This window comes from Manacus vitellinus, unplaced genomic scaffold (genome assembly GCF_001715985.3).
Source record: "Manacus vitellinus isolate BGI_N305 unplaced genomic scaffold, ASM171598v3 scaffold_3_pilon, whole genome shotgun sequence".
In the NCBI taxonomy this organism is placed as follows: Eukaryota; Metazoa; Chordata; class Aves; order Passeriformes; family Pipridae; genus Manacus; species Manacus vitellinus.
Window position 1 is genome coordinate 23,937,673 of NW_021940535.1, and position 22,159 is coordinate 23,959,831.

Below are 22,159 nucleotides of genomic sequence, written 5' to 3' on the forward strand. Positions count from 1 at the left end.
TTATTCCTACTGCTAATATTGTCTGAATCCCTTCTAATATTGGAGTATTCATTTTTTGAGATGCTGTTACCAGTGCAACATGTGGCACGTCAGAGATAACGCTGATCTACATTAGTTATCTCCCTGCTGATCACCATTTTATTCATCATTTATCCTAATTTCTTTAAACTACAGTTAAGAATTTAATTTAGAAGAGTGGTCTTCCTTGAGAAGTGTTCTGTGACCCTGAGGTGTCTTTACTGAATTGATAAAGTTTTCCTTAAGAGGATGTGTAATTACATTTTCTCCCTCTAGTACGTGCTGATTTCGGTGTTGAGCTCATCATGATACTGTCTTTTCACCCAGCATTTTTCAGGTTTATCTTGAGATTCTTCACTGTCATTTCTGGTCTTTCCTTACCCAAATAATTATGTGTTGTCTACAGACTTTACCACTTCATTGCTCATCTTTTCCAGATCAAGAATAAATGTAACAAACAACACAGGATAGAGTTTACCAAACCTTTTTCCCGATGTGAAAAAAATATTATTTGGAGATGTCAGTTAGACTACTCAGATGATTTGATAAATTCTTTTTTATTTAGATTTCAATAGCTAAAAGACTAGATTGCTGCTACTTTTTTTTTTCTATGCAAAATCCAGAACAAAACTAAAGGTCTACCAAATTATCTTACAGACCCTGTCCAGAAGAATTTCAAATCCCTATTTGGAAACTCCTTCAAATAAGGTACTTTTCAAGCTTCTTTTTAATTCCGTTTCATCAAACAGCATATTAGGAATGTGTTTGCTTTGGTTCAACCTCTTAATCATAGCTTTGAAGACACTTGTAAATGTGACCTGCAGTTAAATCCAGTTAAGAAGTTGTCATTTTGTGTGTGTGTTTATACGAATCACTTCTTTCTGTTACTGAGTTTGCAAACTGAATTGTTGTGAATTCCAATGTGCACTTGCTTCTCAGTCATTTAAATGATTGCCACTGTTTAGCTTAGTTTTACAATATTTAAGAACTTTGTTTTTGCATGTCACAAAACTTTACTTTCTCAGGACTATTTTATATGCCTTGAAAGATTCCTAAACATGGGAAACAAACAAACAAAAAAAGAAACCAGATAACATTGTTTTCCTTTCAGTTTAGTTATTTGTGGATGAACTGATCTGTAGCTATCATAGATTCAGTTTTCAATTTCTCTTTTCATTCAGATTTATGGAGAAAGTTCTTCCTGTGCTGGGAGAGCTCTCAGGAATATTTTTACCCTACAAGCATCTGACCTGATTAAAGACAGGGTGTACCTTACTGGCATTTGCAGGTAACTCAAAGTCATTTCTTTTAATCAACTTTATGGGTTTTATTTGCATTTATCTATGACCTGAGTTGACAAGAGAGTAAATTCTTCTCTGAGTGTGAGATTTTGTGTATCTTAGAAAGAATTAAAAACATTTTCTCTAAAAAAATTCTTTAAAATCTCATGTGTTTTAATATCTTTTCTTATGTTACAGTGTTAGCTGTCAGAAATCAATTAATTAATTGAATTAATTATGCATTAATTAAATTGCTTATGATTTCATATACAATAGTGTTTGTCAGTTATTTTGTTGAAAAGAAAGACTAATAAATTCAGCCCTGGTCTAGAGTTATCAGAGAGATTAACTGGATTCCTAAGATTTAGTGACACAGTGATTTTGGCATGTAATTTATGGAATATTTTTGTAATGAAGTGATTTTCCATTTGTGTTGCATTACAGCATAAATGCTTCCTCCTTTTTTCAGTTATACCAAAATGTGCATTTCTCTATTATAGCACTGTTCATTCATAACTGTATTTAAGAAAAATCCACTACTTTTTAAAAAAATTATTTAAATATCTACATTTACTAATAATGTGAAAGATTAAGTACATCCTATAGCAGCACTCAAGGTCTTACATGTATTGTGTAGCTGTATTGCTTATGCTCAGAAAAGAAATAAAATCCTGGGGCTAAAAGTTGTATTTTGTTTAGCTCTTATGCATCTTTGGATGACCATATGCAGCACAAACTGATAAAAATATTACATATTGCAAAGTGTGCTACGTGAATTAGGGAACTTGCTCATCTGACATGAATTCCCTCATTGTAGCTAGGGGTATCCCCTGAGACTTGCCAGAGTAATTTCTTCCCTTGAAATGAGTAGGATTACAAAAATTAGCAATTGAGACAAAGGGTTTGCTCTGCTGAACAAAAAGGTTCACTTTCAATAGCTTTAAAAAGTAGCTCTTTATCATAAAAGAACATTTTAATGTTACTGTAGTGTAAGAAGTGATGTTTTGCTTATTTTCAGGAGAAGCTGTGTTGGATCAGAACTGGTGGACTGGCTTTTGGAGCAATGCCCTTTTGTTAAGAGCAGATCTACAGCAGTTGGAGTGTGGCAGCTCCTTCTGGATATGGGCATTATATTATCAGGTCAGTCTTGACAGTAATTCTAGCATGAGGAAGGCTATGCATTTCTCTTGCATAGGACAAGACTCATGTTTTTGATAGGAGGAGGAAAAGAGTAAAAGCACAGATTGATCCAATTTTCTTGCCAGTTCTTTAGTTTACTATCTTTTTGGCAGGCTTACCTCTGTGACCTTTCATTTCATAAGTACCAAAGATGAATCTCTACTTTTCAGCAATTTCCTTACTTTTGCTTTTACTGATTTAGTTACCTATTATCAAGTTGCAGACTGTGTGTGTGTCTTTCTCAGCCGTTTTTTTTTTTTTCCTCTGCAAGCTAATTTAGGTTTTTCATAAGATAGCAGCTATTTAGTCACTGCAGATTGTGGTTTCACCAGATCACTTCTCTAGCTATTAGTGATTTTCCTTTCCTCTCTGTTTTCCATTATTTTAGATTACAATAGGTTGAGAGAGGATCCAGATCCTTGAGATGCTGGTGAGGTCAGGTTCTACCCTGCTGTTCCCACCTTCCCCACCAAAGTGATTGGTCCAGCTAATGTGGTTGGTGATAACTACACTGGTAACCAGCCTCTGGAAATCTGATGATTATTTTGAGGCTGGGACTACTTAGGTAGCTCAACTCAGATCATACCCCACCCTGGGGTCTGTGCTAGACGTTAACTTCTTTCTTGTGAAAAGGTGAGGTGTTATAGAAGATTTCTGCCTATGTACACTGACAGTGTACTTAAAGGTTTTCTTCAATTACACTGACGATATGTCTGGTCATGCACCCTCAACAAAGGCTGAATGATTCACTTATGCAGGAACTTATGCTTTTGGCTTTGGACTCTGTCCTTGGTTCCCAGTTCAATCCCATTTTTTTCAGGGAAGACGACTGGCACATCATCTTACCCAGGTCTAGTCTACAAATTCAGTAGCCCTGAATAGGAAGCTGGTATAATGATCCTCATTATTGAGCTTTGTTTACTCCTGCCTGACCATTAGTGACAACAGTTTAGAAACCAATGGAGATCAAGACTGAGAAGTCTAATAAGAGGAAGGTTTTTATCCCCTAATCCTGAACTGATTCTAAAATTGATTAAATAGTCAGCAGTCTTAATACTCAAATTTCAGGAGCTTGGAGATCTTCAGATTGAGGTTTTGGAGGTTTTCTGTTTGGATGTGCTGAGTTAATATGAGAGGGCAGGATTGTTCCTGTGCTGAAGTTTTGGTCCTTTTGACCCGTGTGGTGGTGGTGCAACTCGGCATTAAAGTCAAGTGCAATGCAGAATGTGGTGGGGACATGGAATCTTTACATGGCGAAGGTTTAAACAGTATCTGTTATCTTTTCTAACAGTGGACAGACAACTCTATTTTCAAGACACTCATGCTTTCTACCAGTTCTCAGCGGATGAATGTACCTATCTTTTCTGTGAATTTGAGAAAGAGGAGGAATGGAAAAATGGAGTAAAGCTCCTACTTCAACTGCTGCCATTGTCTCCCCCCAGGATTGACATGTGTAATCTGTAAGTGTGCATATGCAGCTGTTTACAACTTTTGCTGACTATTTTATAAGTGTCTGGCCTTATAATGACACTGTTTATTCCGAAATCACCTTACAAATAAGCCGGCTTTAAAACCTTTAAAATCTTTAAAATCAACCCCAAGTTTTGCAGAGATGTGCTTTTCATCTGAGAAGATTAGTCTGGATAAATAAATGAAGGCACTTGGCTTGGGGTTTTTGGCATATTGTAGTTCTTAAGCACTGGCTTACTGCCTCTAGCTTGCTGTATTATTTAGGCACATGATTTTTTTGTCTCCTCTTACGTTTGGAGCTTTGGTGTGATTTTGGCAGCAGGTGTGCTGTGGAACTGATTGACTAGCAGATCAGATGCTCCTGTGATGTGTCAGGATCGGCTTTCAGAAAGATAGAGTAGATGGGTGGAAATGCAGTAGCTTCAGTCTTCTCATTTTAGTTTTCTACTGCATGTTTGCCAGAGCTCTGTAGTATCACAGTATTATTCCTTTTTCAGAATATGCCTTTTAAGATTTTTGCTGCCCATATGTGTCCTCTTTCACGTAACTATTGGATGTTATCATATGCTCTGTGGTGATATGACTGTGCTCTTTAGAGGAGATGTTGGCTATTTAGAGGAGATAGAAGGAAATCATAGCTATTTGTGTCACAGGATAAGGCCAAAAGATAGGAAAAAGGGTGTTAGTGAGAACTTTGGAGGCTCATGACCCTTCATGCCTGAGCAAATCTGCAGGAGTAGGCCTGGATAGACAAGCTGGGTTAAATTCTTTCGTTGTCCCTAGCATGATGAATCCTCAAACCCAATATTTATACTTTAAAATGCCTTAGTTTCGTCAGCTTGAGTGAGTGTAGACAAGTGACAAGGACCCCAAGTTGGCTAGAACAGGGGACTGAGTGTAATCTTCTAAGCAGATGATTCATATAGGAGAAAACCTTTGACTATTTTTGCAAATAGAAATTCTTGTCTTCCAGCTGACTCTGTTGCTAAACAGTTTGTCTATCCCTTAAATATCAGGGAAATTTCATCTTCATTTCAATGGGAATTAGAGTTTTCCTCATTATCAATGCAAGTCAGGCCACTTTTCATGGTTCATGACTACTTGTACAAAGGCTTCAAATCAAAAAGACAAACCAGATAGGTCATATTGATGTGTTACCTGAAGGATGCTGGGTAGGAAAATGGATTGAAGACTTTTTGGGTTTGAGTTTACAGTCTGCTTCGCAGTTTTATCGTTTCAGTACAACTGTCATTTTCCAGTGGAGGATGATCCCTGTCACATGAATTGAACAATTATTCATTAATGTACTATTCCAGCTCCTCCTTGCTCCCATTATTCAAATTTTAGTTGAAGCTGAATTCCTTTTGGGAATATTTTCACAGAAGAATTGTTTTCTGGAGGTTTTACCTGTCAGATTGTGAAGGTGCTTTTTAAAAAAGCATATATTGAAGGAATTGAATTTTAAATAACAGTATAGTCTTGAAGGAGTGTGATATTAAAGGGGAAGGAGGGTTTTCCAGGTTCAAAATTCTTCATGCTTGATGCAAATAATACACTACTAAAACACAGTCTGAAAAGGAATAGGTGTGATGAGGTGTTTGTTAAGTTTTCTGACCAGGTTAAATAAACCCATATGCTTATTTTCATGAAGAAAGACAGCAATTCTAAAAACTCCTTCCTGCAGTGAGTGCTTGTCTTTTTTCAAATATATAAGTCATTTTGCATACCATTAGAAGCATAGGATTTTTTGTAATTTGGTATTTTTATTCTCATTTTTCTGTCCTGGCTTTTCTCCTAATTTGTATTGATGGCATTCTGCATGTACATAGGGATAGAGAAATTCTTACCTTATTAATTGGATTCCCTGCTTTTGAAGAAATCAGAAGTTACTGCTTGTGGTTGTACACCAGAAGGCAACACTGGATGTCTCCTGGTGGTCCCAGAGGCTAGATGATCTCTGTCTCCTCTGCAGCTGGTGGGCAGCAGCCTTACCTTGCCTGGACTGCTGGGTACCTCAGTGGATCTCTGAGCAGAACCATGGTACTGCTCTCCCAGAAGGAGTCTGTACACTTGAGTAGGCAGTAGCAACTCTGGGGACTTCCTTTAGCAACTATTCTGGAAACGCCATTAAATAAACATGGCTCAGATTTGACTTGCTGTAGGGATTCTTGATGGATTTGTATTTGTTTCTGGTCAGTTTTAGGGGTGTTACCAAATAATACTGTAGTAAGCTTTACAATGAAAACACCATTCTGAAGTCTGAGATGTACTTATGGTTCCTGAATAAATGCTCCCTATATTTTGACTGTGGCAAATTCCCTACACTGGGGGGAATCCACCATGGAAAAAAATTGGGACATAGCAGATTTTCAGCATCTCACACTAATCTGAAGGCTAATGTTGTTGTAGTCCTAAGTAGGATTTAGGACTACAAGTAGTAGTAGGACTAAGACCCTGAGATCCTGTAAAATCAGATGAGATGGGACTGATGCAGAGGCCTCTTGGAGTCATTCAACACTTGATGTTAATCACAGTCAATTCTACTTGAGTAGAAAAGAAGTGAATATTGCAATAATCTAGAAACAAAAAAATCTGTATTGAAAGCTGTGCCATGGACTTCCTTACAACCTTGAGTGATCACTTAGGCTCTAATCCGATGCTTCCTAAATTCTTTTCCAGTTACTGCAATGGTGTTGTACCAGGTGTTTAATCCTTGTGTGCTTCTTTTTCCTTCCTTGCAAATGGGGGTGTCTATAATAACACCTAATTCCCAAAAACACTGATGAGACTCAGTGAAAGAATTCACATTTTATTCATTTCAGAAAAGTAATCGTTTTTAAAAGTAATTTGGTTTTAATGCAAATAGACAGGATGAGATATTTGTTTAGTTACTGCCTTATAGAGTTCCTGGAAAGCTTTTGCTGAACACAAACAGCTCTCAGGTATTGCATGAAGACTGATTTGTGTGCGTGCAAATCTAGGGCAAGCATCCCCACATCTCTGTCTGCTTAGCAGACTGAGCTCACAGGCCACTGAACTGTATAAGCATTAGGCTAGTTTGCCTGGGCTTTGAGCTCCTGTGTGGTACCAGCCCTACTAGGTCCTGGCTGTCTACTTTTGAAAAAATTAGAATGATAAATGTTACTTTTTTCCACTGACTTGGGTGTCATAATACACTCTTCCCCTCTGATTCCGTAGAGCTCATACTAATTTTTAGTATATTAATGATTTCAGAAGTATTTGATACTTATATGCAGATGAATACTGGGAGTATTTTTAAATAGAAGATGAAGTGATAAAGGCCCAAGATGGAAATAGCTAGGCTATGTGCTGTTGTGGGTTTATAGATTGCATCTGTGTCTGTGTCTACTGAATTGCTATCTTCTGCCTCCAGTGTAGAAGAATCAGGTCCTAGTCTGGTTCTGGGAGATCAGAAGAGATCAGATGTGTAGAGAAACTTAGGCATCTAAAGAGATCAGCTGTTTTAATCTTATTCCAAATTATAAGGAGAAAACCTGAATAAATCAGTCGTTGTAAATGAAAATGCATTCATTTATTTCTTTCAGGCTGTTTATAACACTTAAAATATTAAATCACATTTTTTCTTTGAATACAGAAGCAGTTGTGAAAATAATTGTTATTTCTAATCTGAATTACCATTTTAGTCTGAATATGCTTGCCCCAAAATGAATGCATGTGTCATTCTGTGCTTTCTGACCTTAATTTTTTAATCAAGGAATGGAATTTTTGGACATGGGGTGTAAAAACCACAATATACCAGCTGAGTATTCCAAATGTGTTGCCAACTCTCTCCCTGAGGACATCAAGGCACATAAGCAATTAAATAATTTAGTCAAAGACAGAAGCTTCTACTAATACCTGGGATTTATGTTTATTACAGCAGCTGCAGTTTTGTGTATCTGCTCAGCTTGCTGACATGCCACTGCTTCTTGAATACCATGAAAAATAAAGATCTCAAGGGCATTTTCTTTTCTTCCTTCCATAGTAATAACCTATATATACACACCTATATTGGTATCTTTCTCCCAATTTTCAATAAAGCTTCTGTAAGAAGCTAAAACACAGATGTTTTGGTTATGGGAATTAGACTCTTTTAAAGAAAAACACAGTGCTATCCTGTACTGCCCATAGCAGCTTTTGTGTGGCCAGACTGTCCATGTGAACCAGACTTCTGGGACAGTTTCTGGCAGGGTTCTTCCTGCACTGCCCCTCTTTTGCAAAGACATGTGAAGTCTCTCTCTCTTGTGAGTAACTGTCAAGACAACCTAATAATGTTCTCAACTGTTGCTTTAGTTTGTTAATTTATATCTTCTTAAATGTATTATTTTCACTTTCAGTTATTCTTTCTAAATATCAAACCATACATGTCATATAGTTATTTTGATGTTGTCTGTTTTCATCTACATGAGCTTACATTCCTTAGGTGCTGCTCCACATCTTAGCAAAGCTGGATGGTGGGCAGATGGAAAACTCTTTGCTCCGTTGATAGAGTATGTTTTTAGCAAAGCGAAATATGCAGTCTCATAAGCGACTCTGAGGGTCCTACATTCTTCAGTTCTTCATCATATTTTAGTAGCTGAAGAATTCTCTCACTGCTTTATGTTGGTCTGATCAAAAGAGTTCTTGACAGCAAGGGACAAAGAGTGTACTCTGTCGTTAGTGACACGATTAATTATTGTCATGTTGCAGTCATCATTTTGATGTGGAATCTCAAAGGCCCTTTTACATTAGTGCCTGTGGCTGCATAGTTCCTTACTTTCCAGGAATCAAAAGATGTTGAAACAGAATGAAAGAAATGATAAAAATCTTATTTTTATTTTTTAAGGCCTGATCAAAAAATAGAAGATACGGCAGAAACCAACGCTGAAATTCTTGCTCGTCTCACTTCTGCGGTAAGGTCATTGCATCAAAGTTTGTACTGATCATGTTTGAAATATTGTCATGTTTTTGATCCCTTCAAATTAAAGTCTTAGTGAATGGATGTTTGTCTATGCAGACTACTTTTTTTGGTCTGTGGAAGGGGAAAGTTTTACTGAGGCCTTAGTGTGCAATTCCAAAGCTATTAAAATCAATCCAAGCAAGGACTGCTGCAGCCTTCTCTCTTTGAATACATGCTGTTCATAGCCCAGGACATACCAGTTTGGAGGATCATGGTAATTTTTGTGCCATGTACTTTACACTCTGACCCTCTTGGTCAACTGTGTGTCAATGTGAAGGCAATGATGGGATGGGAGGCAAAGGGAGAGAGAAGGTTTCAGCAATCCTGGTGTAGATTATCATGAAATTATGAGGAGACCCACCTGGAAAAACTGAGTATCTGGCTTTCCGACTATGTTTAGCCTCAGTAAACTTCACCATAATAAACAACAGCTTATCCTGTCTCTGCTAGAAGTTTGTACATCTTGTTTATCTTTTTGTAAGATCATTGTTCTAAGATGCAGACAGACAGGACTTCAGAAAGTTAGGCTAGATTCACTCAATTTAATGAAATCTGTATAATTTCAGTGTACTCTCAGCAGGTTTGCAGGTGATGCAAAACTGAGAGGAATAGTTGGATCGCCATCCCCAGAGGCCTTTCAAAGATGTGTAGATGGGGCACTTAAGGACATGGTTTAGTGGTGGACTTGGCAGTGCTGCGTTAACGGTTGGACTCTATGATCTCACAGGTCTTTTCAAACCTAAATAATTCTGTTGTTGTGCTGCCATTTAGAGGGACCTTTGACAGTCTGGAGAGATGGGCCAACAGGATTCTCAGGAAGATCAACAAAGGGCAATACCATATCCTGAATCTGGGAGAAATAACTTCAGGCTTCTATACAAGCTGCTCAAAGCAGCTTTGCAGAAAAGGAGTGAGGGTCCTGGTGGACAGCAGATTGAACCAGAAATGTGCCCTTGTGGCAGAGGAAGCAAGTGCCTCCTGGGCTGTGTTAGTAAGAGTGTTATCCTTAAGCTAAGGGAGATGATTGTTCTCCTCTACTCTGCACTGGTGTGCCACATGCGGAGTGTTGGGTCCGGTTCTGAACTCCAGGTACAAAAAATGGATGTACTGGAGTGTATGCAAATGACCACGAAGATGATCAGGGGATTAGAGTATCTAACTTACAGGGACAGTCTGAGAGAACTGGGAGTGGAGCTTGGAGAACGGAAGGCCATGGAACCATGGAACGATGTGTACAAATACCTGATGGAAGGGAATGAAGAAGATGGAACCAGGCTCTTCTCGGTGACATCTTGTGACAGGAGTGGCACAAACTAAAAGAAATTCTACTTAAACATAAGCAAAAAACTTACTTACTGTGAGGATGATCAAACAGTAGAACAGATTACAGGAGAGTGGTAGTGGAGTCTCCTCTCCATCCTTGATCCTTGGAGATGTTGAGAACTCAAATGGACACAGTTCTGAGCAACTTGCTCTGGCTGACCCTGCTTTGAGCAGTGGTTTGAATCAGATGATCTCCAGAGGTGCTTTCCTACCTCAGCCATTCTGTGATTGTATGGTTCTGTGAATGTCACACATAAATCATGGAATTAGGGTTAGTTCTGTTTTGGGTATGTGAGAAAGTGCAGAAACGAAAGTGAAAGAAGCCGTTGTTATGAAAAAGGCATGAGGACAAGAGCTATTTTAAGAAAAGTAAGTGAAGTACTATCTTGCAATTGCTGAAAAATGGAAGGGAGGGAGAATTTATCTTATATTTTTTAAAGACAAATGTCTTCACAAAAGACATTTTGTAATGTGTTTGAAAAGCCAATGGTTCTGTATACTCAACCTTACTCAAAAATAATTTAAAATGTATGACATGAGAAAAGGCTGTGTTTTAATTTTTTCATATTTTTCAATTTTTCTCTATATTCAAACTCCTTGTTTTCTTTACCTTTTGTTCTTAACTGAAAATGAAAGGTGAGCTCAAAACCTCAATATCCCCCATTTTTAGTTCCTAAGAAATAAAAAATAGAAAAACACTAAATAGTTTACGCAAAGTTATGTCTTTTGAAAAACTCAAAATCTACCAACTCTATAAAACACTACCAGTATCCCTCAAAAGCTTTACCTCTCAAAAATAGAATAATGGGGATTTTTTCAGTTAAGAAAAAGAGAAGCACTGAACAAAACAAAGTGACTTTCTGAGTTTAAGAACTAGATCTAACTGCTGCTGGATACACTTGAGTACCATGCATATCCTCAAACACCTAATTGACAGTGAATTCAGAGTATTTCACATCTAACTTGCAAGGTCAGACCTTTGAACTACATGCTGAATTATTCCAGCAGTAGAGCACATGGACAGGGTTTTTTTTAAATGAACCATTTTATTACTGTAACTAACTAGCTAAAGAAAAATTAGGCAGTTGCAACTCCAGATGGCCTGACCCCATCTATTGCCATGGTGATTTCAAGAAGTCTGATCTTTTCTCCTGCATTTTCTGATTTTCCACAGAACTTTGAGGGCTCTCTGTAATGATTTTCTAGTCCACCCTGGAGAGAAGGCACAAGACCAGAGCAGGATCCTCCAAACATTAACATCTGTATATGAACTTTTCCCTTTCATCCCTCTAGAATATTGCTTTTCCTCCATAGAGTAGATATGGATCTAAGGCACTCACTGCAACTTTATGGAGAGCCTTTTTACGTCCAAGGAGATTTGAACCCTCAGCTTACACCATTCAACAGTGTTGAACTCCCTAGTATAAAGGTTCACATTTTTTTTTCTTTACAGACAACTTCAGAATTTATATGGGAAAAAAGGGTTCTGTAAGCAGGATCTGGAAACAAAAAGTGAAGGTATTAGCCATGGCTGGAAATGTGTTTACTATGGCTTTTTGGCTTACTGGATGTTTATGTATTTTGTACACCATCAAACCAGTCTTCCTTGAAGAATTCGTGATTCAGAATCCTGTTCATGATACCCTCCACATCAGTATTTCAGAAGTGGAAAAAACCCCCCAAACCCCTACTTCCAGACAACACTAAAGCAGTCCAAGATTACAGTTGACTTTGGAGGTTTAGAGATACAAATCCCACCGCCGTCTCTTCTGTTTTTCGTTTTACTTTTCTTGGAATAAAACATTCTTCTCATGTCACAAGAAAGTTTCTGTGTCAGCTTTTCTTTTCAGGGGATGAAAGTCCCAAATTTTCAAACCTAAACTGATTGTGAAGATCCAGCCCAAGCAACACTGGAGGAATCTGTGTGCCTAAAATATAAATCACTCTTTTAACCTATCAAATTATATGCTGATAGCATATGCTTCATTACAACGAGGCATCGACAACACCATCAAACTTAAATTTTAAAGGCAGCTGACATGCATGCAGTGCAAAGTGCCCTTGGAAATACATTTGCATCACATAATCTCTTTGGTCATGAATTTTTAAGAAAATGCAATGATTACTCGCAGGTTTAAAAAAGCATTCCAGAGCTGTCATGTATCCCCTGTCATGTCCCAAAGAGCAGCTTCATATTCAATGTTTTATCTGCTAAAACCAGAGCATGGAGGGATAACTATGAGTGTTTCCGCTGCAAAGCTTTTACCTTACCTTGTGATAAAACAGAAAAGAGTGTCAGGATGTTAATGAAGTGTATCTTGAAAATGGTTTTCTGGTACTTTAAGGCATCAGCCAATACTACTTTTATTTAGAGCACATCAAACTATTGTAATTTGAGATGCAAAAATATGAACTATACTCTTCTCATTTTTCAAAACCCTACTGTTTAGAGACTTCTGTTGCAGGATTTAATTTTGAAATTCTGTGAGGTTTGGCACTTTGTCTCGAGATCTGAGGTCCTGTTTGGCACATTGATATCTGGAATACTGTTTCACTAAGGACTATTAAGGGCAGAAAAAAGAGAAGGGAAAAAAGTAAAGGTGGTATGCACTGTCTGCTAGATGAACAGCTATGCTTTCTATGATAAATGACCAGATTTGTGGATAAGAGAAGAGCATTAGTTGTGATTTACTTTTCAAAAATCTCTACCTCTATTCTTTGAAGACAAGACTCCCCACGTAAATATACCTTTTGTATTTAATCACGCAGAAGTATACCTGGGTACCACTCTGTATGCACTCTTTCTGTTCAGATTGCAAAAAAAAACCTGATTGAGATGTGATAACATACCAACAATACACTCAAAATGTTCTCTTTCAGATTTTCATAATATTTGTGTAAATACTGTGTGCTAAGCTGACCTTTAAACTGAATCAGTTTTGACATCTGCAATGCTACTCAAAATGGGATAGTATTTAAATAGTGGTAGCTTTGTAGTAACAAGCTGTATGTATAAACCAATTTTTTTTTTAATTTAATATCTCAATATGGTAGATGTGGTTCTTATTTGAACATATATTTTACTTTGAGTCTGCATTATTGTCTTCAATGTAATGTGCAACTATTGATCTTTTCAAACAGGCAGTAACTGAAATCCTATTAGGAAGAAGTATGATAATGTGTAGCATCTGTGCAGTGAGGAATGAATGTTGTGCATGGATTTCCATTGGTGTGATGATGCATAGGAACTGCATGTCCAGCAGAGATGTCAAGTGCATTTATGCTACAATGGACAAAAACCTATTGATTATGAAATCTAGGGACACCAGTCAAATCCAGAAGGATGCTCAGCAGTACCAATTCTTTGTGGTTGGAGTGAATCCTGTGAGAGAGAGCATCAAGTTGTCAGGATGGAACCCTTTGATGAAGAAACTTTTGCTTAATAGTAGCACTAGAGAAATATATTTTCTCCTGCTGAAGGGTTTTGCTCAAGTTAAGTAATATTCCTGCTGCATTCCTGGCACACAGCAAGCAATGGGATATTTTGTTTAATATAGACAAAATATAGAAAAACAGCCTTTTGTGATTTTAACACTGTCTTTCAAACTTGACAAGTGGCACCTTATATAAAAAAGTAATACTGCAAATATAACTGCAGGATGCCACAATGCTGCCTTTTCTTCTCAGCAGATGGGTTTTTCTTCACACTCATGGAGAGGTTTGCATTTTTCAATTGTTTAATTGGGTTAAGTGATATGTTTACAATTGTTGCAGGTTGTAGTGTCTTCTAAGGCTAATCTTGGGATAATGTATTTATTAAATGCTAAAAGATAAAGATGAGACATCAGCGCACTGTTTCTTACTGTCAGTAACCAGTGAGAATAGACCAGAATCGAAGCATCAACATTGGTATCTCCTGCTGAGCTTAATGAGGAGAGAAGCTCTGAGCAGTGTAGTCATGAAAAGTTGTGATGGTGCTATTCAGAAACAACTTCAGCTTTTATTGAAAATCCCCCTCTCACTCTGGATAGCTTGTATGTATTATTACTAGCATATAGTAATTGCTGCAAGCAAGCACACAAGTTGTTTTTCCGTGGAAGAACTGTTCATTCCCGTTTTACTTTCAGTTTATGCTTACATTAGCCATGAATAATGTTTCTCCAGACATGGGAATGGGTGTACAGGAAGGAAGGAAGGGATGGTAATACTGCCATCTTGCACAATTGTGCTGGAAACAGGATGACATTTAAGAAAAACGGGGCACTGCCTTCATATTTTCCTGCTTGGAGTGGCAGAAAACTCTTGTCCCTCTCAGTAGGGCAACATCAAGGAATAGAAAAGATCCTTGTACCTTGCAAGGACGGCAAAAAAAATCTCCTTGGTCCTTTGCCACAAGGGAAGGAAGGATGCAAGCAGAGGATGTGGCCTCTGGTATGACTGCCTTCTGACACATGTAGAGCGTACTGCTGGGTGGCTGCTGAGTGTCTGATCAGTGGGTGCTGGAGTTATCATCGTACTGAGGTGCCCTGAGTGTTTTTGTCTGTCTTTCTACACAGACCAATATAATATTAACTATTCTTCTTTCACATTTTCAAACTTTTCTTCAGAGTCATAAGAGTGGAATATTGACAGTTAGTAGTAATTGTATTACTTGGGGGATCCTTTGTGAGCTTTGTGCCTTATTCCGACCAAACCACGTCTTGTGAATGATGTTTGAAATTTTACATGCTTTCAGAAGCTGGATGTGAAAACTCCCACTGCAGAATAACCTCGAGCTTTGCATAGGTCTGTTAGACAAGATGGCTAGTATGTGCTGTTGGAGACTTTGTACAGAGGGGTCAGACAATCCCTACAAAAAACAGTTGAAATGTCCCATTTATTTATTTATTTATTTATTTTTGATACTAGAGGCAGGCTGCCTTAGGAAAATTTGGGAAACTGGAAGAAGATGAGAGGTGTTCAGAGGATCTGAGAGTGTGGATGAGGCAGAGGAGGGAAACAGCTGAGATGTATGCAGGAGAAAGTGCTGGGGTGCTGTAGGCCACGTGCAAGCAGTGGGACAGATGATGGTGAAGAAATCTGAAGCATAAGAATAATGCATAGGAAAATGATAGAAAAAGAAATTATGTAAGAAGGAATAGACCTATGCAGAAAAGTGGATGTAGAGTCAAGCTGGCTAAAGAGGCAGTAGCTGGCCTTGTAGACAGTATAGGGAAAATATGAAGCATGCAGAGACAAGAGGGTGAGGAATGGAGCTGGCTAGTGTGGCAGGGCTCTGTCATCACAGACCAGTGAGATAGCCTGTAAAACTGAAAATCAGATACCTCTGACTTCTGCATGTTCATCTCAAGTGAAATTTTGGATCTGAAACAATCAGCCATGCTATTAGGAGAGGTTGTTTCCTCCTGAAAGATCCAAAAAGTTAATATCAATTATATACGTGAACCTCAGACAAACCTCAGCATGGAGAACTTGCTTATCCTGGAGTCACACGTTAAATCAGCATTACAGTGTGCTCATCAGAGGCAAACCAAATATGTAACAAGGAAAGGGAGAAACTTCAAGTGTGTACTTGTGAAACAGATACACTGTGCAAATAAATTGCAGGTCGGGCTACTGAATTGCCTGCTCCCTAAGGAATGTGTGGTATTTACATTAAATTAAATTAAAAATGAAAAAGTTGTCACAGAATGCCCAGCTGAAAAGGAAATAGATTTGCTAGGAAAACTGACTGTAGTTTCAAAACCAGATACTTGCATAGTTCCACATGCAGCTGACTGCTCCAAAGAATTGATAGCTGGTATTTTGCCAGTGTTGAACTTTGTTTTGCTTGACTGTGCTAGGGACTATAACCATCCTTTCTTTTCCTGATGTTTCAGGTACAGAGAGAACTGGCTGCTGTCATTGCCTTGAAAGCAAGGAAGTCAGGTGAGTCAGGCTGAACTTTAGAGGGGGTTTTGTAACACTGCTCCCTTTTATCATTTATTGAAGTACTTGAATTGTCACTTCTGTCTTATTAACATGAAGAAGCAAAGATAGTGATGGAGAATCTGTGTATAAGCACAATGCAATTACAGTCAAGCTTCCTTTCCTCTAGCTCATCCTACACATCTAATAACCTAGTTGATAAAGTCAGTGTTTTGTGGTAAAATCATGTGACTCAACTTGGGTCTCTTTCTCACAAAAATCACCATTTTCTCTGGGCTGGCACTTCAGGGAAGAAGCTGATGTCTTTATTTCAGTTACATTTAAGACAATAAGTTGGTAAGTTCCCTATTATTTTTTTTATGGCTCAGTATCTCATATATTATCTTTTCCTTATACCAGTGTTTTACCTGCCCATCCAGGTGTTTTTATGCTGGAGCAAAAGGACAGCTTCATGCACAAAGGTGTCCTTTCCTGTCTAGACATTTGTATGGCTGTAAAGGAAATCTTTGTGATTGGGGCAGTAGAAGAGGAAAGGTAAATGGATAATTGAAAGTCTCTGACAGTAAAAGCATTTGTAGCAAATGCTGCTGTTACAATGCAAAGGCACTGAAATATGTGGTCATCTCAGCTCTGTCAGAGTTTGCTTGCACAGATGCTTCAGGAGGTGGTGTCTGCATTGCTGAGCTGGAGAGGAAGCAAGGGAGCTGTGTTTTCCGAGCACTCCATGGGAACTAACAAAACCTACTTGGCCAGACTTGACTCTATACAGGGTTAACTCTCTGATATCTTCATGTATAGAGCAGCTAATCTGCAGCAAATTGAATGTATTTCTAGAGTAAAACAGAGGTGGAGTTGCCTTAAGTTTTTTAGCAGGTTCCCAAAGCCATTCAGGTCTTCAGGAGTATTTTCACTAAGCATCTCTTGTGATCTTCAGTGATTTTTTGAGAAACCACTGGTCATGGATCTTGCACTTCTTGAGCTATTTTTTGATGTGTTAATAATACTGTGTCATAATATCTGTATATGTTTATCTGTGGCTTACAAGTACAGCACAAAATTTATAACACACAACACATGCACAACATACAACATGGTGTTTTAAATTGGAGGCATCAAGATGTGGCAGGTGATTCTGCAATATCTTTTCTTGTGAAAATGTAAGTGTGATAAAAATATTCAATACATGGTTGGATGCATTTTTGTCCAGAAATAGTAGTACCCATAGGTTACATCCACAGTCATCTGCAGATGTAAATCTGCAGAAAGAGAACACAAACATAAGTGTGAATTCAGACCTGAATTGCTTTTGTGTAGTAGCTTTGCCTCTGAAAGTGGTGTAGTAGTTGATGTTAACACCTCTCAGCTACTTGCCCTTACCTGGTATCACCCCAGTCCCACCTGATTTATAATGGCTGAACAGGGAAATCCTTCTGCCCTGATTGAGTGAAGAGAAAACCAGGCTATTTTAAATAAGGGCTCAAGGTAGTATTTTCTTTTCCTGTCAAATGGGCTAAGAGTGTAGTGCCATGTACTTTCTACTTGCTGCTTATACAGGTATAAGAAATCTCCCTGCTTCTCAGCAGGTGGGTCAGCAAATGTTATTGCTGCTACTAGCAATAAATAAGACTCTTTTCCCAAAATGAGTTGTTTTTAACCTGAATTAGCCTCTCATTTCCTTTTGCTGGATTGTTACATAAAAGGTTGTTTTAGTAGAAAATGGGCTGGGGGTTGGATTAGGAATGAGGTGCAGGAGATGAAAATGGGAGAGGAGGATATGTCTTAGAGTCTCCTTTATACTAGTGTACAACCCACATTGAGCAGGTAAAAATATTTTAGTTAAAAACCATAGCTTTAAATAAACAAAGCTCCCTATAGACTTTTGCAGTGCTGTCCAGCCTTTCCTAATACATTAATGTAAACACTTTAAATATCATTTTAGATCTGAACAAAAGATACCTCTTTAGACAATTTAACTAGTGCGTGCTTGTTGTTGAAATTTGCATTTCTTTATGCCTCATCTTGGATGACTATAAAAAATGGGTACGTGATCAGGCATAACTGTAAGGTCTAAGTTAAGTTAATGCCTTTAGTACAGTAGGTGCAGAGTAAATTAGGTAGTTGATTATGCTTATTTTATTGCTGATGGTTAAATTCACAGCATAGCAGTTACTGTTAGCAATCAAGCTGTGGTATGCTGTGCCTAGTGAACTGAAGCATATTTCAGAGAAAGTAATTCTGGAGCTGAAAGCCACAGCATCTTTCAAAGATATTGTTCCTCTAACCCTCTCCAAGACTCCATATAATTCCAGGAAATAAGCCTCAAAGATCAGACAAATAGTTTATTTTGGCATGAAAAGATCGAAACATGGGTAGTGGGCCAGTGCCCTGGGTAGCTTCCAGACTGGTGTGTGAAGGCGTGGGTGCTTGGCTCATCCACCCTGGAATTCATGAGTGGGGAGGACAGGTGACAGGCATGGTCCTAACCTGCTACCTGCAGTGGATAATGAGTTCATTAACCAAAACCTTTCCTAGAGACCAGCAGCCCAAAACTCAAAGCTGTTGTGCAGTGGTTTGGTGGTTTTTAAATTGTGGTGTTTCAAAATATTTCATCTAGATAGCTGGTTAGCGCTACCAGTAGGAGGAAAAAAAAAGAAAAAAGGTATTTTTTGTTAATGCAAAGACTATGTAATTTGTTCCGGAATTGCTTTAATTTCTGGATATTGTGCTAGAAAAACTGGCTGATTAAAGCCTTTGTCTTACTTGTCTAGGACTGCTGTAGTAATCACTATGTTGCATTGCATGGAAAGTGCTATCTATACATGCACACAAACGCCATAGATCCCGCTGCAAGAGGTGAAGAGGTTCCAAGTAGGAAGGTTTGCTATGTTTGGAGGGGGGACAATATTGCCTTTGGTTACCTGTGTGAAACTGTTTTTGTTTTAAATGAAGCTGGGGTTTGCTACCTAGTATATGCATAGGTGAAGTAGTAATTACAACTGTTAGAGTTCTGGCTGTTTCAGAGATTTAAACACTGTATCTACTGTCAAAAAGTTTTGAAAACCAAGGTAGACACCTGAGCCTGCTGTGGAGTAGGGCAAAATATCAAGTTCCTGCTAGTACAGGATCTGACTTGATGGAGAATGTCAGCTACCAGTAAATAAAAAGCCAGTGCCGTGTGGGGTAAAATGCCTTTCCCCAACAGGCATTCTTCTGTTTTTACTGTGGGGTAGAAGAATAGGAGAAACTCATAAAGCTGACAGATGCTGAAGGAAAAATGAGGAACCTGAAAAATCAAAAACTTCTGTGCTGTGGAAAAAGGCTCAGTGTTCGTGTTCCAGATGTGTACTGCAAGTATACCGCTCTGATAGCAAGGCTGACAGAGAGGTCCTTGAGAGCCCTCATGCAGAGGGAGCTCAGCATTTTTAGCTTCTTTGCAAATAAAACTAAAACAGGGTAAAATAAAGGTCTGTAATTCAGAAGATTTGATGGACCTCAGTAACACTGTTGACTTGAAAGCACATTTATATTTAATTAGAATAAAACTCTCATGATAAAGGTGACCTAAGAGGGGGAAATGAGCTTGTGCACTTCTCTGTGGCTTATAAAAATGCATTGAAATTGTTCTTGCCTAACCTTAGAAATAAATAGATGAAATGATGTCTTCTGTGGTTTGGTAAAAGGTCTGGCGAAGCAAGTAACTGGAGCAGAAGGGAACTTTTGTCTTTAATTGCAGGCACTTGGCATTAAATTGTTGTGTTTGTTTATACCTTGCTGGCTTCTGATGGCTTCTGCAAATGTGCTGAAACATAACAGAAATGCAGCCTCTAGTCTAAAGGTTTACAGAGGTTGGCATTTATCTCAATTTCTCATCATGACTCATGACATGTTTCTTATGCGTTAGAGATGGTAGCTAAACAAGGATGAAAAGCAGCAAATAGCCTAAGGCTGAAGGCTTTAGCCAGTGGCATAGCTACACAGGTACATCTGAACTGATCAAAACCTGTCAGGTAGATGCTTTGTACTGGTGTTAATCCCATCTACAAACAAGATGCCGAGCATTTCTGTGCATGAACCTGGCTGCACCCCATGGCATCACCCAGCAAATCCCTTTATACTTGAAAGAATTTCTATAACTTTATTAGTGCAAAGGATCAACTGATAAGGGCATGGCTCTAATCTTTGTATTTATGAACACAGAGACTAATTAAGATAATAGCTGACAAAATATGGATGAGGTAGGAAGAGGGTGACTGCAACTTCTCTGCAGGCATTGCTGCGGCAGGGCTGTGGGTACTTTTTCCTTCCACTGTGGAGGGCAGGGCAGCCACAAAAGCCCTAGCACTTGTGTGTTGTTTTGGTCCCTCTTAAGAATGACATTCAGGTTTCCATTCTATAATTAGATACATTTTAGTCATGCCATTCTTGAATTGGCTACCTCTATTGATTTTTTCAGTGACTCATTTACATTTTATTTATAATAATTTATAATAAGGTGACTTTTGCAATGTATTAACTTCATATTTGAGATCTTCTGGATTGCCTCTACCATATTCTGACATATATATGCATATCCACCCTTCCCCTTTTCTTTTGAATTGCTTCTGTCAGAACCTAACTGCCTATATGATTTGCTTAGTATTTTTATTTCCGTGCAGACAATTCAATATGAAGCAGTCACTGGGGCTTGAGCTTTGCCGACATGAATGAAAAGCAAGCTGTGAACAGCTATTCCTTTCCCAGCGACTGCACCACCTCTACAGCACGGCTGTCAGAGCTGATTGCGTGACTCGACTCAAACGCACTCCAGGCAATGTCAGCCCGGTTAAACACATGAGAACAGTCAGACTGGGTCAGGTTAAAAGTCCATCCAGCTACGATCCTACTGTGAGTGATGAGTAGCGGATGCTTAAAGTAGAGAAACAGAGCAAGTACAAACAGTCCTTCTGATGTGTGTACTCAGCATCTACCAGCCTGTGATAGAGGGATTTTGCTGTACCCACACTGTTGTGTTAGGTAGACCTTACTGGACCTTTTCTCCATTAATTTATCAAATTGCTTTCTGAGCCTGCTTATACTCCTGACCTTCATCATCTCTTACGTCAGCAAGTCCTACAACTCACATGTGTAGTATGTGAAAGCGTATTTTTTCTTCTTTGTTTTCAACACGTACCCCACGACCCTCACTCTGTTGTGATATAGCTCTTTGGTGACAGTAAGTGGTGAATAATCCTTTCCCTGTTCATCATCATACTATTCAAGATTTTGTCCACATCTGTCATACCCCTGTGAGTTGTCTCATTTCCAAGCTATATTGGTAGTCATTCCTCATACCAAATCTAGTCCATTAAGTCTGATCATCTTTGCTATACCTATTGAATTATTTTTGAGATGGGGCAGCTAGAGCATCTTATAGTATGGCAGCAGCATGTGCTAGAGTTGACACAAAGTGAGGGTGTCAGCTTCTTATTAGGGTGGAGAGGCGGAGAGTTGTGGGAAGGAGCCCAGCAAGACTCTTTTGACAGTATTAAGCTATTTTATCATCTTAGTTAACTCAGGAAACTGCATCTTTACCATTCAGCCCATTTCCCCAGTCAGCACAGATCCTTGTGAGACTTCTTTATTCCACAATAATTAGCAAAAACTTTGTCATTTGGCTATCTGAATGTCTTATGTTATGTCATTTGTTTTATTTACTTGTAGAGGTGTTGTTATATAGAAAATGGACATTACAAACTTGAATTAGATTTGTACACATACTTGAAAAATGAGGTTTCAAATGCATGATCAAAGGTCATTCAAGAATGGAGCAGTTCGACATTGTGTTTAAATTTCAGACATATTAAGTACCATTGAATTTGCAGGTTTTATGAACAAGCAGATGTACAATATCTCTCACTCAAATAAGACCTTATTTTGTTACAACTTCTAATTCCTCCAAGCATCCACTTATTTAAAGCAAAAGTCAGAATTAGCAAAATGTGTGAAATGAGAGTTCTTCCTC

The 22,159-nt window shown here is 38.4% G+C and overlaps 1 protein-coding gene across 1 annotated transcript in view; it reads left to right on the forward strand.

Annotated features, from left to right (window-relative positions):
• Nucleotides 1-22,159, forward strand: part of LOC115307664 (rap guanine nucleotide exchange factor 5-like) — an 85,686-nt gene that overhangs the window by 27,560 nt on the left and 35,967 nt on the right. Inside the window, exons 2-7 of the mRNA XM_029961773.1 lie at nt 676-726; nt 1,200-1,306; nt 2,317-2,438; nt 3,769-3,937; nt 8,794-8,860; nt 16,110-16,158. Coding sequence (XP_029817633.1) covers nt 676-726; nt 1,200-1,306; nt 2,317-2,438; nt 3,769-3,937; nt 8,794-8,860; nt 16,110-16,158 — 565 coding nt within the window. The remainder of the gene's footprint in view (nt 1-675; nt 727-1,199; nt 1,307-2,316; nt 2,439-3,768; nt 3,938-8,793; nt 8,861-16,109; nt 16,159-22,159) is intronic.